This window comes from Styela clava, chromosome 14, assembly GCF_964204865.1.
Source record: "Styela clava chromosome 14, kaStyClav1.hap1.2, whole genome shotgun sequence".
In the NCBI taxonomy this organism is placed as follows: Eukaryota; Metazoa; Chordata; class Ascidiacea; order Stolidobranchia; family Styelidae; genus Styela; species Styela clava.
The window spans coordinates 8,196,000-8,213,880 of NC_135263.1; the positions used below are offsets into that span (position 1 = coordinate 8,196,000).

The following is a 17,881-nucleotide window of genomic DNA, read 5'->3' on the forward strand; positions in this document are numbered from 1 at the left end:
GTCATGAACTATTTACTTATAATGGGATACTAAAAACCGGGTAAAACATACCTAGATATACATAAGAATAACTAGTATGACACTAAAGATACAACACAAATCCTATCTTATCGACAAACACGTAATATACATGGAAATACGCATAGAAATCACACAGGAAATAAACTGCGAAAATAGACTAGTTACGGAAGTGTTAACTACAAGCTAACTAGTGAACAGAGCTATGCCAAACCTGAGAAATAGTAAACCTGTACTACTAATATCATTTTACAACAAGAATTACATAGATTTACGGCATTAAAACACTATAATAATAACCTAATACACAGAGGAAATATCTACACTGCCGGCAGTCTGACAAACCAGCAGAAAGCGAATGTTACACAGCTGCTCACTAGTGACTCAAGTGGTAAGAATAAATATGGGCGAACAGAATAAAACAGGGTTATAGACGTGGTCGTCTCACATACACCTGTCCATAGGTTTCAGTTCCTTTACACAAATTAATGTAAAGTGGGCAAACAAAATTAGTTGAGTGCCCAAATTTATAATTAGACAATTATTATTATTAAACAAACTTTAATGTGCGAAATTGAGACAAATCTGGTAAGTTGTGTGTAATTTGGTTCAAAACCTGGCATAACTTGGTCGATTCAAGGCTATATTTGAAGATAAACCTATCTTTTTAGTCAAAGAAAATATTGTCTACGATTGAAAAAAACATGATGGTTGGCTTTGTTGACTTGGGAGAGTCGAGAAAGCAGAGGAAGAGTTTATGCACATAATGCACTGCAAGTTTATGCACATGGTTTGACTGGAAAGTTTTCAAAGCCCTTGACGTTATCCGCTCAGACCATCTCGCTAGCATTTTCTGGGAAAGTGTTGGGAGAACTCCCAAGAATGTGGGTTTAGGGCTCATCGCACTCATTACAGATGGACTTAGTGCAAACCGTAAATTGTTCCAAGAGTTAAATAATTTGAAGTTAACTTTCCCATATACATGTATTAATGGTCCTGATCAATTCATTTACTCAAAGCAGTACACAATATTGTGTTTGCGAGTCACGCTGTTGGAATTCGCCTATTAAAAAATTTCGTGCAGTTTCGTCCGAAAAGTTACGCTCCTGTAAATTGACGGAATCCCACTTGTGCTTACAAAGCTACCCAAAAGTGTGTGTCAAATATGCAGCCCAGGTGCTATGCTATCTAAGACTGCTGCAAGATTGATGCAGCAAAGAGGTGGGCCAGAGCTCTTGGTCAGCATTGTCTATGGATAAATGTTTCGATATTATGAATACTTGGCCAAATTTTGGATATAAAAAGGGTGCTCCCGTAATATGTGTACCAGGTCGTGCGCTATCTTAGTACACATACTACGGGAGCGCCTTAAAAATGCTCCGGCCATTCTATAGCATTGATGAGCCACTGATTTAGCTTGAAAATAATTTTCATTCCAGAAATACACAACTGGAAATCATCTATTCTGGGACAACTCAAACAGTTCTAGAAATGTCGTATTTTTATTATGCAACTTACATTGCCTATTGTCATGAAAATATACTATATTCCATGCAGTGAACATTTTGTTATGAAAAAAGATTACTTTGTTTAATTACTGCTGAAATGATAAAAATAAAACTGGAATCACATCTAAATGCACTACCTTGCAAAATAAAGTGAAAAGAAATCATGCTCTTCATCTACATTTATTTTTCAAGAAGTTTTCGTAGGAATAAATTCTGGTTATTTTTCAAGAGGGCGTTATTGACGATTCTGGCTGTTTGATGGCACCATATTTTCAGGTAGAACATACATAATTTTTCCAAGATGTCCTGCATGCTAGTATCGTTTTGGGCGATACCAAATGATTCTATATTAAAATTTTCAAAAACTGTGGCTATGACACCTTCATGAGCATAGTTCAAGGACACTGGGCAATGGTACGGTTGGGCGTTCATATTCAGTTTCCTGCATTACTGCAATCATAGAGTCAGTTATCAAACAGTCCGGTTCGGGATTAAATAATGACTGAAATCTTTTGCGGTCTTCCGGGTCTTGGCATCGTTTTTGCATTTTTTGTAAAATAAACCCAGCAATGTATTGGATTATATGGACCTCATCGTCATTCAATATGATAGAACTTGAATCTAGTAAATCTGGAAAACATAGGGAACAGGGGTGTAATATTAAGATATCGCATTATTGATTACCATGAATGTTAATCAAACGGTGTCAATACTTAAAATGAATTAAAGTGAATTAAGCGCCTGTTAAGCTGGTGTGCACAATGCATGAATCAGGTAGTGTTTTATTGCCTACATTCAAAACCAATATTGCCCAGAAAACAGTTGCGTTTTATAGCCTATGTATGAATAAAAACTCATTTTAGCAATTTTTGCCAGTAAGTCATATGGTCCGTCAAATTATGGTATCTAAACATACTCAAATCCAGACAAATATTAAGCACCGCACCTTCCAGTGTAAGGATTACGCGAACTGCATCACAGATGAAGGATAACATTTGATCACTTGGTACTTTTCTTCAGCAACAATTGTAAGTATTTGACTACATTTGGTAAAATAGGGACAGTGGCTGCAATGATCTTCCACTACAATTTTTCCACACTAATATCTCTGCCTAAAAATGAAAAAAATCAAAATTATTATGACAGATTTATCCAGATTTATAAAAAAAAATCCTCATCGTGTTTATCTTGAGTTGTATTAGTAATCATAGAATTTATGTAGTCTATTATGTAAATATTACCTTGTTTGTGAATATGTTGAGCCAAAGATGCCATGCTGGAAAATACCTTATGACACGTTGAGCACATTGAAATAAAACATAAGTTAGTTATCTTTTTATAAATCACAGAATAAGTTGTTTATTAGCAAAAATATTGTCATGAAAATATCACATTTAAGTATGTGTTATCTATAGAATGAAATCCAGAAAATATATTGATAATAAGATAATTGAATGCATGATCTGTTAGTGGTCCTGCATTAAACCTCTCCTAACACTTTTTGCCCTCTGTAGCTCTCTTTTCAATAGCTGTCTTACTTTTGCTCATTCAAGGTAAACTTTGTTCCATTGCCTCGTCAAGATCTATGAATACTGTCAGTTTATTATCCTCTAACATGAATGAGTCTAGTACAGTACAGGCAGACAGGTAATGTCTGAATGTATCATCAAATTCAGGATCTGATTCAGGGATTTAAACTCGGCAGCTCTGTCTGTCATACATCAGCACATGGTAGCTACCTGAATAGTCACCCGCTAAGGAAAACACACTTATAATATATATATAACGTATAGAAATGGTAGACTTACCTTTATCAGTCATAGCCATTGATTATATAATAACTACAGCCCGTGAGTGAGTCCGATGCGACCAACAGATATGGTGAAACTGCAGCAAAACGCTGGGAACTCGAGTGGGCGTTAACGAATTAAGTTGCCGCAATAGAGCGTATCGCGTCAGACACTCCTCATTGGTCAAGGCTTTAGTTGCGCATCATGGTATGTTAGTCGTTGGTTCACCACATCGTTCTTTTTTGCTGACAGTTTCAGTTGCTCAATCAAAAATTTTCATTAATATGGTGTAAGTTGATTCTGATTTTTGAGATAAAGCGTCACCCATTAGTCAATTTATATCCTTGCTTACTGCTTTGGCAACATATCATAAATCCTCACACTGCAACTTTTTTATGAACCCTTCTGAAAATATGCATATTACATAATATCTTGACCTCTTATCAAAATTTACATTCCTTGACAAATCATCACTGTATTGGCTATCTATATGGACATTTACAGCTTATTCTTTTTATGCTCAACAATCGTAGCACAAAGTGGTTCTTTACTACATCTACTCATGGAAGCTTTAAAGAGAATTTAAAATCTGTCAACATGCTTTCGAGTGCTAGGGCCGGTTCTAGAGCTTTCCCACTCAATGGATCGCTCTCCTATTTTTGTTTTGTAATCTGCATTCTATAGTCAAATCTTATTAATGCTGATGTATATCGTGTAGTATTCCATGTGCACAACTAACTTGAATATTTATAAAGTCACTCACTTAATATTGGCACGCGACAACGCCGTCAGAACACAGGAAAACGCAGAACGTCGCGCGATGATTTTCGAAGCAATAATATGTCTGAACCTAGTCGGGCGTGACGGCTAACCCAACATCGGGGGTTCAATCAATTACCGTACTCACTCAGTTACACAGGGTTGGTATAATACAGTTCCTCCTCCCATATTGTTCTAAAATTCTAAATGATAGATTGCAATTTCATTTTTGTGGAGCTTTCTTTAATTTGTTCAACTATTTTGGCTAAACTTTCAAGTTTGTTTAAGCAGCTAGATTTTTCTTCCAGGGCATCGAGCTTGTTTGTGGGAAGATTGGGTACGGTACCGGTAGTCTGATGTTGTTGACCTCCAAGTTTGGCTTTCTAGTATTTTGCTTTGCCGGTACTTGAACGTTGCCAGAATTTTTTCATCTTTGATAATTTCGTTTCCACTTCAGCCCTGGCTTTCTTTTCCTTTACATCACTTGTTGCATTTCTATCTGCCGTTTTTGTAAACATTGTAAAGCCGCCAGCACCTCTTTCATAAGTTGACTTTGGTTGTTACCGGTAGTAGCTTTTATATTTTCCATATTGAGATGTTACTTCACGTAGTCCGTTGTTTGTAGGTACGGCTTTGTATTGGATTTATACGTTAGCCTATGTTCAGCAGCACATCTAAACGTTATCCCATCTAAATCATGTCTCTTTACTCTCCTGTGCAATAACTAAAAATTCCTTTGATTTGTTCCCCTCAAATAGACTTATGTAATGCAGCAGTAATTAACATTGGAAACAATTGATTCATCATACAAGGACTTAGAACAGGGTTTCCCAAACTTTTTGGGCCGCGGACCCCTATTTGCGAATCTTAGTTTTGACGGACCCTCACTCTATGCCGTATCAATTTCTAACCAACGAGGAAGTTAGTTTCATTTACAACACAAACGACATTAATATGATGGATTAGGTTGCTTCACACAGCTCAATTTATCAATTCTCCGAGCAGCGTGTGACAAGCAAACTCATAGGTCTGACTCTATGGCAAGTCTCGACCTGTATTTTGTCATCACATTGGTGAGAGCTTAAAATGTCGCCTCACACATGCAGACCGTTGCGAAAGGCAATAAAACTTTAATTGCCCATGGCTTTTTGATTGGAATCAATCATTAAAGACGATCAGACTCTTTTCATATCGTTGCGGACCCCCATTTTGGAATACCCTGACTTAGAAGGTATGGTTTGCACTTGTTTTCAAGTAACTACCCACAAAAATAATACATATCACTATATTAAAAAGTATGAACACATATTAATAGGACTGTACGCCTATGGCAATACAAAACCAACATGATTTTAAAGAGTTATTCTTGAAATATTTGACAGTGTGCATTTAGTAATGAAAAGAACAAGCATTACCATACATTTCTGGAATATTACAGTACTACCTCGTACAGTCACCGAGGGATTTGAAAAGCTCCAACTGTACTGCACCTTCTCAATTTCTGCAGATTACCCAGAGCATGCGACAATCAAAACACATCACAGTTTGTTGTATCAGCATCTACAAAAAACTAATCAAAATTGTATACCCATATAACCGTGAAACAATATTAAGAGGCCTTATTGGTAACAGAATCCACTCCCACAACTTGAAATGATGTTGGTGGAGAGGGAGAGGTTCCTGTAACATCAATGTCGTGAACAGCAGTATTTGCTGATACCATAGATGGATGAGTTGCAGCATGTGGGAGTACTGCTGCTAAAGCTATACTTCCAACATCATCAACTCTGTTAATATTTCTCGAGTAAAAACTATTATTGCTGTTGTTACTCTGTGGTTGAGCCTGTTGGTGTTGAGGTGGTAAGTTGAAAAAAGTTGTCGATCTCTGAATATCTCCTATGAAATTTTGCTTTCCCTGCATTCTTACATGCTGCTGTGATTGAATTTGTGTTGCATTTAGAGGAGGATTCATCAGAGTTTGTGAAATAACCGGAGGCTGTTGCTGTTGGAGCACATGGGGCAAAAGGTTGACTGGTATTGCAGCTTGTTGCGTTAAATTGTGTGGTTGAACATGTGATGCGACACTTTGGAAGTGAACATGACGTGGCATGGGTGGGGCCGCTTGATTGGAAGGCTGCTGAACAATAATAGGCTGCTGCTGGGCATACAAAGCTTGTTGTGATTGCAGGTGCTGCTGTAGAAGGTGCGCTTGTAGTATGGCTTGTGACTGAGGTTGTACCTGAGTAGCCGCAGAAGTTTGTAAAAGATTAGGTGGTTGCTGCAGAAGATTTAAACTGCTTGCAGACTGATGCTGCTGTAAATATTGCATATATTGTATTTGTAATGGCTGTTGTGTCAATACAGCAGTCTGCTGTTGCGGCATGACTTGCTGAGCAAGAGTCAATGAGTGTTGTCCCAAAGATAAATGTGGCTGCTGATGTGATGTAGATTGTACTGTGGCTGGCACAACTTGTCCCAACAATAGTGTCTGGCTTGCGGGGGATACAGCAGGCAAAGTCTGCGCAGACGATAAAACAGTCTGTGTGGCAGTGGGAAAAATAGGCAGAGTATGAGGTGGAATTTGCTGAATAAGAGTATTAATTCCACCATTTACTTGAGGCTGTGTTTTAGGGAGAAGATTTGAGTAAAATATATAACTGTTGGTATCTACTAGAGGGGTTTGCGACACTGGTTGTAGGGTCGGTGTTATCTGCACTGAAATGTCTTCTGCTCCTACAAGATGACCAGTAGAAAAATGAACAGTAGATTTGTTGGTTTTGATTCCTCTCAAACCGTCTTCCAGTAACTGCTTAATTAATGACTTGTCGGCCTGTTAATAAATAAAATAATAAATTTGGTGTAATCATTCAAATATTAATTTGTCGCCTCAAAAGCGGCATTAAGATTCATTATATATTCAATGAGTGTTGCTCTTGGATTTCACCAGCAAGTCGTACAAAGCAATGTAATAATGAACATTACGAATGCCCTTCTCAGTGTATCTGCTTCCCTTATTGAATTTCCTTTTATTATTCTACGCGAACAAAAATTCCTCATTCAGAAACATTAATTGAAGACATTTGGACTGGAATAGAAACAGCTTTTTGTGCAAGACTGAAAAACGGTAGACATATGAAGTGTGAACACATACGTTGCTTTATTTGTGACAAGCTGCCAATTTTTTAAAAATCAATTTAAAACTATCGTATCGTGACTATCGTATCGTGTATCAGAGTATAACCCACAATATTTGGTACACCCCAGTACACCCTAACGATGTGGCACAGACTTCCGAGGTTTTTGGTACACCCTGAGGTTACTATACACCCGGTTGGCGAGCATGGCCCTATAGTCAATGACAACAAGGACTGTGCTTCTCTCTAATGATCAAATCATCTAGTTCAGCGGTTCTCAACCCCCACTCCAGACTGAACAAAGAAATCATTTGGAAGTCAACGCTCCACTTCACCTCCAACTCCATGAAATCGAATTTAATATGTATGATAGGGGTGGGCACAATTTTTTAGTATAAGAGCCGCATGCGGCAAGTCAGAAATATTTGAGAGCCGCATATTTTTTGAAACTAATAATATTAGAATACCATGAACTGAAAAAGAACTTTACAGAAGCGTATAATAACTATATTGCAAAGTATAATATATTGTGAGGCCATATCAGAAGTAGCTGACTTGTGTGAAAAGATGGAATACATTACAGCAAAGTGACACTAAACAATACTGTTCAATGATGCCATATTGATTGTATGGTTCCATTGACAACGGTAAAGTATGAGAAGATGGAATACATTACGGCACGCAGTTTTATGTTAATGACAGTGACACTAAACAGTAACCAAACTATTTCTTTGTTTTACAAACAAGTCAATATATATAATTTTATGGTAAAAAATTATCAGATTGATTGTATGGTTGTATTGACAACGGTAAACTTGTGTGTTCTGAAAGTTTTTGAGTCTTGGTGATATGTGCCAACGCAGCCACAGACATTTGATCATTCTGATGTAAGATTTGTCGTTTCACTGATTTAACTTCAAATTTCACGCTACGATTCTTCACTGATTTAACTTCAAATTTCACGCTACGATTCACATACTAAAACATAATTTATTTTAATCATTGATGAAAACTTCTTCAACCGCTTAATTAAAAAAAACTGTCACCCTACAGTTTCTCTTAGTTAAATTTGGATAATAATTATTGCTAGCGAGAAGAGCCGCATAAAAACTCCGCCGAGTCGCGGTTTGCCCACCGTCGATATATGATATCAGGTAGGCAACAGCAAATTTCACATTACTAAATTGAATATCCTGTTTTTAAATTGCATACTTTTGTCGTAAATTACATTCGCTAATTATGTTTTGTGTTTTTGACATTTTGCATTGATTTTGAAGGTTCGCTGGACCTTGGACTGGACTGAACCTGGTCCAGTTGGCCTTTCTCTTTTCTCAAATAAATATGAAATCCTGTCAACATTTTCACAATAAACCAACCTCTTTTATAAGTCTGTGTTCAACAAGTTCAGTTACAAGTGTCTCCGCAGATTCGTCTTGATTCATCTCACAATTTAAATGTCGATTCATCTTGTCTTCAAAGCGTAATTGTAGTATAAGCTAAAAAAACAACAAAATATAGATTGGCAGATCAGCAAACAAGACAGATGATGAGCAGTTCAGTGGGAAACTGGTATGGGATTGTTAATCAACAACAAAAATATTCATGAAACAATGAACAACCATTCAGATTGCCCTCATTGTTTCTGAAAAAGTGAATTTGCACAAATATGAATATTTCAAAGGAAGAACATTGTTCTAATTAAGTTAATAATAAACAGTGCTGGATTGATCAAATAAATACAGGTTAATTTTTCTTTTCAATGGACAGTGTACAATCGAATATTTTCGCCGAATCGAACTGCATAATCTAATATTATTTATTGTGCAATATTATTTATTGTGCTTCATTGTGTAATCCTAAATCTGTCTCTGTTATACAATAAACGCCTGCTCTTCGATGTTGATTTATGAAATAGATGGAGATCACACGCTTGTATGAACCCGTCAAAAAAATTGGAGGACTCCAATTAGGGTTTCGAAAACTGTTGAATGTTGAGAGTAAAAATTGCACAATTCAAAAATTGCACTCTCAATTCTAATGGATTATGTTTTAATAGGGCATGTAAAGCCAAGTAGATTTTCAGCAAAATGATAACAATCATTAATAATATAGATAAAACTGTTGCTCAAATTCATAATTGCATTTAACAAATTCAAATCTAGTTTGATGACAATATCATTTTATATTGTTAGTGTTCAACAGCCATCAAAATGCAAGAGTGCAATTATTTGTCTTGGTAAATAGATGAATAATACAGTATTGCCATCATAAGAACCCCACAATACCTGTTTCAGATCTGAGTTGCCCATACCATGTTCCTATGATAACTAACTCTTTAGCTTCAAATTGATTCTATTTATAGAACTATGGTTTATTAACGGTACTAAATTGCCTTTTTCTCCTTGTTCTCTCTCAAAAACGTCATTACCGATTATAACTTTCAAGTTATGATGACCATGCATGAAATGGCTAATCACGTGCCACCGGCCATTGGGAATGACATGTTTATCGCAAAATGAGGGCGAGAAAAATATCGGAAAACAAATTAAGCCAGGAGCGATAGTGGTCTAAGCTCGTAGCGCCGCCGCTTGTCCGATGAAAAACGTCCTGGAAAGGTGGTTTCTAGCCTTTTCCGCTTTATGTAACTAATTTCAGCGATTCGAAAATTAGCCGAAAAACGATTCAAATAATTTGCGATTCGATTTCGAATATTTGGTTCGCTTGGACAGCCCTACTTATCATTATAGATGGGCAAAATTAAATATTTTCCTCTAATAGGATAATTCAAATTTGCAGAGAAGTATTTAAATCTACAATAACAGCATTCTGCGAGAACATAAAAAAATTTGAAAATCTCAGATGTCTTTTTATTACCTGGTTTAATGTTTCTTGATTTACGAAACTGCACACGAAAAAAATTGTTGAAATTCATGCGCATAACACAGAGATGATGGACAACACGAAACATAGGCAGTTATGTGACAAAGTCAAGCACAGATAACCATAAATTCGAATGGTAAAATGCCATTCAGATATCTTAATATTCGATTCGCTATTTGAATATTTTGCCTGGTTTTACTTTTCATAAATAGTTATATTGATTCATTCAAATAATAATTCTATATTCGGCGTACTCAAAAATTTCTTTTTCCAGATTTTAGAATCTTTACAAAAATGCTTTGGAAGCTCACAAAATCAGGACATGTATTCGAAATAATATAATGCAACTCACTCCGTAAAATTTTTCCATTGGCATTAATGTGCCTTGAGCGTGGACAATCTTTCTTGTTTCTGGTGCTATTTCATCAGCTTGTTCAGTCGGTGCATGTCCCTCAGCAACTTGACCTTTTGTTTGAGCTGGTGCTGATGAAGGAGGCACCCAAGGTGGTTGGGGTAAAGCAAAAGATGTCAAAGGATAAACACCATTCATGACATCTTCCAAAAATTTATCAACATCGAAAACAGGAACATCTTTCAATCTTACCATCACAGGCTTTGGCTTGGTGGAGATAGTTTGCGCAAGAACCACATCTTTGTCTTGCTCTTTTCGCTTATATTCTGGCAAAATTCTTTGATTTTTCACAAATGCATGTGCTGCCAAAAGTTTTAGAGAATGAACTTCAAAGAGCAAAGGATGTAGTAAGAGTGACCGCGCCGATGGTCGTGTCAATGGATCTTGTTGCAAGCATAATCTGATGAAATCTTGTTGATGAGGATCCTCCAACACATCAATAGCACTCTCTATATCAGATGCAGTTACGCTTTTTGATTCTCTATCTGGAAAAATATTCAAAAAGTTCCTCCCATCTATTAAGTCAGGTCGATCTAATATAGTAACACAAATTGTGGTAACGTTTTTCATTGAATTTTTCAAAATGCAACAGAAAAATTATATAACTAGATTTAAAACAGTATAATTGGAACCATTAAAGCAAACTTACAATGGAGTTGAGATCGGGGAACAGCCATTTCCAATGCACATATCCCAAATGAATATATATCAACAGCAGGAGTGATTCCTTGAGCAGCTCCATATTCTGGTGCATAGTAATGCATATTTCTTTTGATTTCATGGTAGGTCTTGACATGGTTTCTAATAGCATCTGGTGCCACAGAGCCAATTTTGACTAGTCCATTATGCTGGATAAAAATAGTATCACAAGTCATGTTGCCATGAATAACAGGTGGTACACAGTTATGAAGATATGTAAGAGCAGATAAAATTTGTGTGCACCAACGTTTCCACGATTTTGTTCTTTTGTATTTTTGAATATCCTTGGTTTTGTTCAGAAATTCTTTTACCGATCCAGAGCTCATGTACTCAGTTATGAAAACAACTCTTGTCTTTTGGTGTTCCTGAGAATTCAGCAATGAATTTATTCATGAAAAACATTAAGATAGGACCAAAGCCCAATAAAAAAATATAGTTTCCTTTTAATGGTGTGCGAATCATGAAGCTGAAGATAAACAGCTGAACGAGGAAAATTCGCGGAAAAACTCCAACTCAAAATTGATTCCAGACTACAGCTAAATAATCTTGCGGAAACCAAATATTCATAATAAAAACTACGGCATATTTTTAATAGAATGACTTTTCATTGAGAAATTTTCCAATACTAGTACTTCAATTATTTTTTAAATTTTTTAGGTGCTCACCAATACATACCGGTATATGGTATTTTTAATCATCCATTAACCATCCGTTCACCATCTAAAATCGGTTAACCGATGAATTATTCCCAGCCCTAGCCGTAAGTAACCAGCAGTTACCGTACATAAACGACATGGGAACGAAGTCCAGAAACTATAACATATTGTATATCCCCTACACCAGGGTGGTCCAAAGTTGCGAGGTTTGCGAACCGCAAAAACCTTTGATGTCTCGCGGGCCCCGCAGAAGGAGAAAATTCAAAAGTGATCAAAACATCGCGAGTTTACTCACTTTAAATATATTTAGGAATGAGATTTTATCGTTCTAATCGGTTTTTCAGGAAACATATATAAAGCCTTTATTTATTTTAAAATTGCTTACCGAGAAATACCGGGGTATTTTCGATATCTTTTCTCGTGTTTGGTTCGTAATGTCGCTTAAAATCATATCCTTTCGTGACAGATATTACTTGAAAACACACCAGACACTGTGGGTAAGGAAATATGTTTTTTCCCAGTTTACCTCGGTGACCTGTTTCACACTCATTTTATTATGAATTGTTATTTTTGACTAATTTTATTACTTGTAGCGCGGGCAGGCCTTGTGCTGTCGTCAAAGAATAACCAAGTCCGTCTAAGTTGGGACTCCGGACCCAGCTTTAAAAAATGGATCACGCGGGCTAAGTCAGCCCTGCGATTTGTCACTGCTGTCACATGCCTAACGGTTGAAACTAGAAGTGTGTTTTACTTAAATAAAGGCACAAAACATCTCTCCAAATGAGGAGTTAATTGAAGTGAGCTCAAGGTGCGAAGTTTAGATAAAAATCTGTACAAGACAATTCATTCTCCTTGAACCAATCACAGGACGTCATTCCCATATGGGCACCGTCTTGACGTATATATTTACAAGATTGAAATTCTGTGATTTAACAAACATCAATCCCGACATCGGGATTGGGAAATGGGCTATTCCCAGTTGGAATAGTTTAAAAATAACTCAAAAGTGTTCTGCCAATAAATACAAATATCTACCATGGTAGATGTGGTTTAGTGCACGCTTGAATACCAAATGTCGGTTCCATTATCTTTGCACCCACATACATTTGTATTCATAATTGGCACCCAAGACAATTGCTAAAATTGTTCTGCGGGCTGCGGTTTGGACCACCCTGGGCTACACGATTCGAACCTGGAACCAGAGCAGCATAATCACCAGCATATTCCCAACCTTTGCACAATGCATCAATCAGGGAACGGAACTCTATTGCAGTGATTTTCAACCTTTTTTGTACCGCGGAACACCTTTTTTAATCTGAAATTGTGGCGGAACACCAAACGAAATTTTTGGAAATAAACTATATTATGCAATTAACTGACGTCGATCATTTCGGCATGAAAATAAAATAACGAAATCAATAAAATTAGCTTGCCAACTTCAGGAAAAGACGTGACACATTCCGATTCAGGGCTACAGGAGTTAAAGTTCGGTACAAATAAATGTTTTTGCAAGTTTGCTTAAGAATACTATGATTACGGTAGCTAAAAACAGAACTGGTATTTTAGTGTGATATTTGGGTCTGTTTCGATGAGTTTCAAATATTTTATTTTGTAATTGAGGAGAGACAAACACGCAGCTCTTTCTCAACGGCTCTCAATTTCTCGCGTTTTTTTTTATACGCAACAGGAGTCCAGAAGGTCGGAGGTCGATTTGGACATTAATAGAAACATTGAAAATTGGCAGCAAAGCGATTTTTACTGTTTGATTTCGTCATAATCGCTATTTTTTTTGCCCGCTGACTGTTTTCATATTACCGCCTTTGTTCTTGTGCGCAAGTATTAATTCTTGCCGATTGGCGGGGATCGAAGTTTCATATTTTTGTATAACTATATGCAATCACATCGGCGACAGATGTTAATGACATTAAGGAGCCATTTTAAATTCCAACTTAATTTTATTCTGATTTTTATCTTTTGCGCTGGCTTAGATCTAACTTATCGCCGTTTGCAAATAAACGTCCCAGTTTAGCAAATAATATTATCATTATCGACAACGGGATGCACACATTTATCAAGACGATAATTGAGTTTCTTATGCACCACACTGGTGTCGGTGTTATTTCCGGAATAAATCAATTAGATACTGTGATTAGATAAATCTGTGATTGCGTGAATCCAGAATGTTGATTTAAAAGCTGAAATAAAGGCATTTCTACGTGGTCATTAGGCGAGATGACGATGAAGAGCACTTCTTTAACGATATCTTACAAGCGCGACCTGATGCCAAAAAAATTGTAAACAATTTTTTGCCAAATTGCTTTTGTGCTGATTAGAATTAATCACCTGAGTTTTAACGTTTTCTTTTCCAACAAAACAATACCGCGACCATTATCATAGCTAAAATCGTTACCTACAAATTCACAATTTTATTCACGGAATTTGCAAATTCAACACTTCACTTGACGAATTTGATGATGCCACGCCCTAATTATTACTGCAAGAAAAGCTTCAAAATGCAACGAATGTGATCAACTCCGATGATGACTCCATTCATGGTCGAGTATAATGTTCACATTTTTTAAACATTATTTGGTCAAGAATGGAATGGATCACTAAAAATACACGCCGAGATAAAGTCTATTAAAAGGGAATATGGCCTGTCATTTCCTATCTGGTTATAATACAAGTTTTTTATACAGACTTTCCAAAACTCTGACTCGCCGTTTTCAAATCGACTCTATTTATATTATTCGAATAACGTCATAATACTTCGAAAATGCAATTTTTCGCGGAACACCAGTGTTAAGCGGAACACCGGTTGGAAATCACTGCTCTATTGCATTGCTACAATACTATTTTATTGTATGGTAACAGGCAACAGCCCTTATTGAAACAACACTCCAATCAGAACTTTTAACTTTATCTCAAACAGTCTATTTCTGTTATGTTTGCTATATCATCGCTCAGACATAAATTGTAATGTACATACGGATACAGATAACCCAAAGTCAACCTTGATTACATTTGGGCTTCTGAATTTGATACCACAGGACATATACCGGTAGTTCAGTTTTCAGATAAGCATTATAGGAGTACAAAAGGACCAGCTCCAATTGAAATGCTTCAGTTTGTATTTTAAATCTTAACATATATATGAAGAGAAACAAACTTACTTTAGAATAGTCGATCCAGTATCGATGAAATTTAACAATATTAGCATGATCGATTCTCATTAAATTATCAAAGACAGCTTTGATTTTTTCTTCTTGCTGCTTGAAACTCTTTCGTTCTGAGAATTGAACTTCATTCCATACTACTTCGACACCCTCCTCTGAATCCATCGCCAAATATGCTCTATCTATTCCAGGAACATTCCTTTGAGACACTTCCTCACTTCGCTTCAACCACCGCCCACAAGGACTTTCTTCCAAAATTTCACTTTCATCTTCTTCACTCTCATGCTCACTCTCTTCACTCTTGGTTTCACCCACTTTCTCCTCCATCAGAACAGGCAGTCACTTGGCTGTTGTTATTCAAATATCTGAATGCATAACACAAATATGATTGTATACAGTTATATCTGTATAGTCTGATCTAAAAATGAGTACCGGTACTTCAAATCAAAAAGTATAATAAATTTCAGAAACTCTACAAATTTGCATTTACAAATTATATTACAGAAATACGATAATTGAAGCTATCGAAAACAAATAAAATGAAATACAGAAATATGGTACCTATATATTTGCACATATTCCAATAGTCAACATATAAATTTGGATCAGTAATGAGATTGGATTGGCGTACCTATACTATACATCAGCATACAGGTATAGAATTTTCAAAAAGCATGTCTATCATTAAGATGTTTTTTCATGTATCGAACAGTCATCATCAAGTATTTCGTTATTCTGTTATTATTTCGTTGAAGTATTTCATTATTACAATCAACGAAACGAAAGTGGTAGTGAACTTAACAATGCAACCGAAACAACATGATCGTTGATTTTTACTTGTAAACTTGATAATATGTCTCGCTATGCATTTATGCAGTTTTATAAAGCAATGTGTGCTACGCAGTAACACAGACTTTGCAATGTTCAGAGTTGTAGTGAATAGTATAAAACTGTAATACATTTAAGGGTCATGTAGTGTTGGTTTCAGCAATGTTCAAATGGGACCTTTTTAAACATGATAATGCATAGTCTTCATAGCTTTTAAATGTGGGTGTAATGAACATAAAAATCATCAGTGCAGAACATTTTTGAAGTTGCTAGTACACAATAAAATATGTTAAAACTAGATTTGTCAACAGGTGCAAAACAGAAGTAATATTTTCACTTGTTCGGAGACTCTGATTAAAAATTTTAATTACGGATAAGGACATATTCTAAAAATACGCAATTCCAGAATTCAGGAGTCCTGCTGCACACTTAACACAAATGTCTTTCTGCAACATTTCGTCTGACCATTATCCAGTTATCAGAGTCCCTCAGACAAGCAGTTTACAACAATGACAAGAAAAGAACAATCATGACAGCATGAGGCTTAAATACAACGATAAATAAATTTGCTCAAAATTGAAGTCTCAGTTTAATTGTGACTAAACAATGAATAAACAATTATTTATATTCAGCAAGCAGATTACGATGAAAAAATATGATCGGTACCGGAACAGCATAGAATAATTGTTCAGTGGTATACTTGATCTTGCAATACTATATGGTGACAGTACAGTTGGGTGTTGAATTATCGTACCGGTATGGTTCATACTTCATATCATAACTGTTTCTCTCTCTATCTAAATCAGTGGTTCCCAAACTTTTTGTACCACCGCACCCCTAAAGTCTGAAAGTAGTTTATACAACTTCATCGCCTCCCAGCACTGCAAGAAAAATTGAAAGTCTGAAACGAATATATATATTGCAGACCAAATAAGGAGACAAATCATAGTTTATAGTGTTTTTTATTGAGATGGATGAGCTTGGTGTTCTTCAGCGAGTTTTTTATCATATCTAAATTACCCCGTTTACTGATGGAAAAGCGATTTAGTTGTTTTGATAGCAATAGCAGCAAGGCTGAAAACCCCTCTTTCACCATATTAGAGGTCGGAAATGAAAAAATCCAGGGTTCTACCTTCTCAAAGACCATGTACTCTTGCCCTATAGCATTTATCTCTCTAAATTCACCCCATTTCACATTAAAATAATGAAAACAAAATTAATTTTCCAAAACTAATAAATATTAATTTTGTACATCTCATTGATCTCAACAGCCTGATGACCTACACCAAAACACATGATTAATAACGGTCTTTGGTAAAATTCATCCCAGATTTCTCTTCCTACCACGTCCTCCAGTCCGATCCCCAGTCGGGTCTCCCTAAAACCAGGCACTTGCGAATTCAGGCACTTTTTCAGGCACCATTTCAGGCACTTTGATATTTTTTTATTTTTACCGTACGTCATTGGGGTTTCCAATTTACCTGACAAGATAATTAGACTTTAAATAATTTTTTGCATCCCTATATTGCAATAAAACAATATTATTTCCAATTTATTAGAGTATGAATAATTTTTCAATAATAAAATGTGGCAACATTGATTACAAAATACAGAAATCAGGCACTTGTGAAATTTCAGGCACTTGGTCAAAACCTATCTTACAATGTATCTGATTACTCTAAAGCAGAAAATTAAATATATACACTTTGTATGGTTGAATTTACAACATTTTGGTAAAATACAATACCGTTTGTGACTGATGGAGATGGAGACGTGTCATATTTCGCAAGTGCCTGATTTTTCTCGGTGACAGTTGCCATATTTTTTCGCAATTATTTTCTTAAATTATTTGCGTCAGCACTTACTATTCTTTGCTTTCTAACGCAAATTCATTGTTCCACAACAATTTGAGCGTTTTTAATATTGCAATGAGCAATACCATTTGACAACATATGGTCAACCATCGTACTTTCTGGATTTATTTGAAATTGAATATGAATAATAAAATCTGGCAACCTTAA

General features: G+C 36.0%; 1 protein-coding gene across 2 annotated transcripts; it reads right to left on the reverse strand.

Moving 5' to 3' along the window:
* Window positions 1-5,346: 5,346 nt before the first annotated feature.
* Window positions 5,347-17,227, reverse strand: LOC120334958 (nuclear receptor-binding protein-like). 2 transcript variants are annotated; one of them, XM_078120158.1, is made up of 6 exons: window positions 15,809-17,227; window positions 15,030-15,593; window positions 11,151-11,565; window positions 10,442-10,986; window positions 8,586-8,705; window positions 5,347-6,905 (listed from the first exon to the last, which is right to left on the reverse strand). In XM_078120158.1, exons 2-6 carry the CDS (start codon window positions 15,357-15,359, stop codon window positions 5,685-5,687), a joined length of 2,631 nt encoding a protein of 876 aa, XP_077976284.1. In that variant the 5' UTR covers window positions 15,360-15,593; window positions 15,809-17,227; the 3' UTR covers window positions 5,347-5,684. The 2 variants fall into 2 exon arrangements, with proteins under 2 accessions (XP_077976284.1, XP_039258412.2); XM_039402478.2 differs by having other exon boundaries at window positions 15,030-17,227.
* Between the last annotated feature and the right edge of the window lie 654 nt (window positions 17,228-17,881).

Bases quoted from the DNA above. Each gene is read 5' to 3' on its own strand.
- LOC120334958 (XM_078120158.1), bottom strand. From the start codon at position 15,359: ATGGAGGAGAAAGTGGGTGAAACCAAGAGTGAAGAGAGTGAGCATGAG. The intron at 8,706-10,441 runs GTGAGTTGCATT...TTGTTTTTTTAG, and splicing joins CAATGGAAAAATTTTACGGA to CTTATACTACAATTACGCTT. The intron at 6,906-8,585 runs GTTGGTTTATTG...ATTTATTAACAG, and splicing joins AACACAGACTTATAAAAGAG to GCCGACAAGTCATTAATTAA.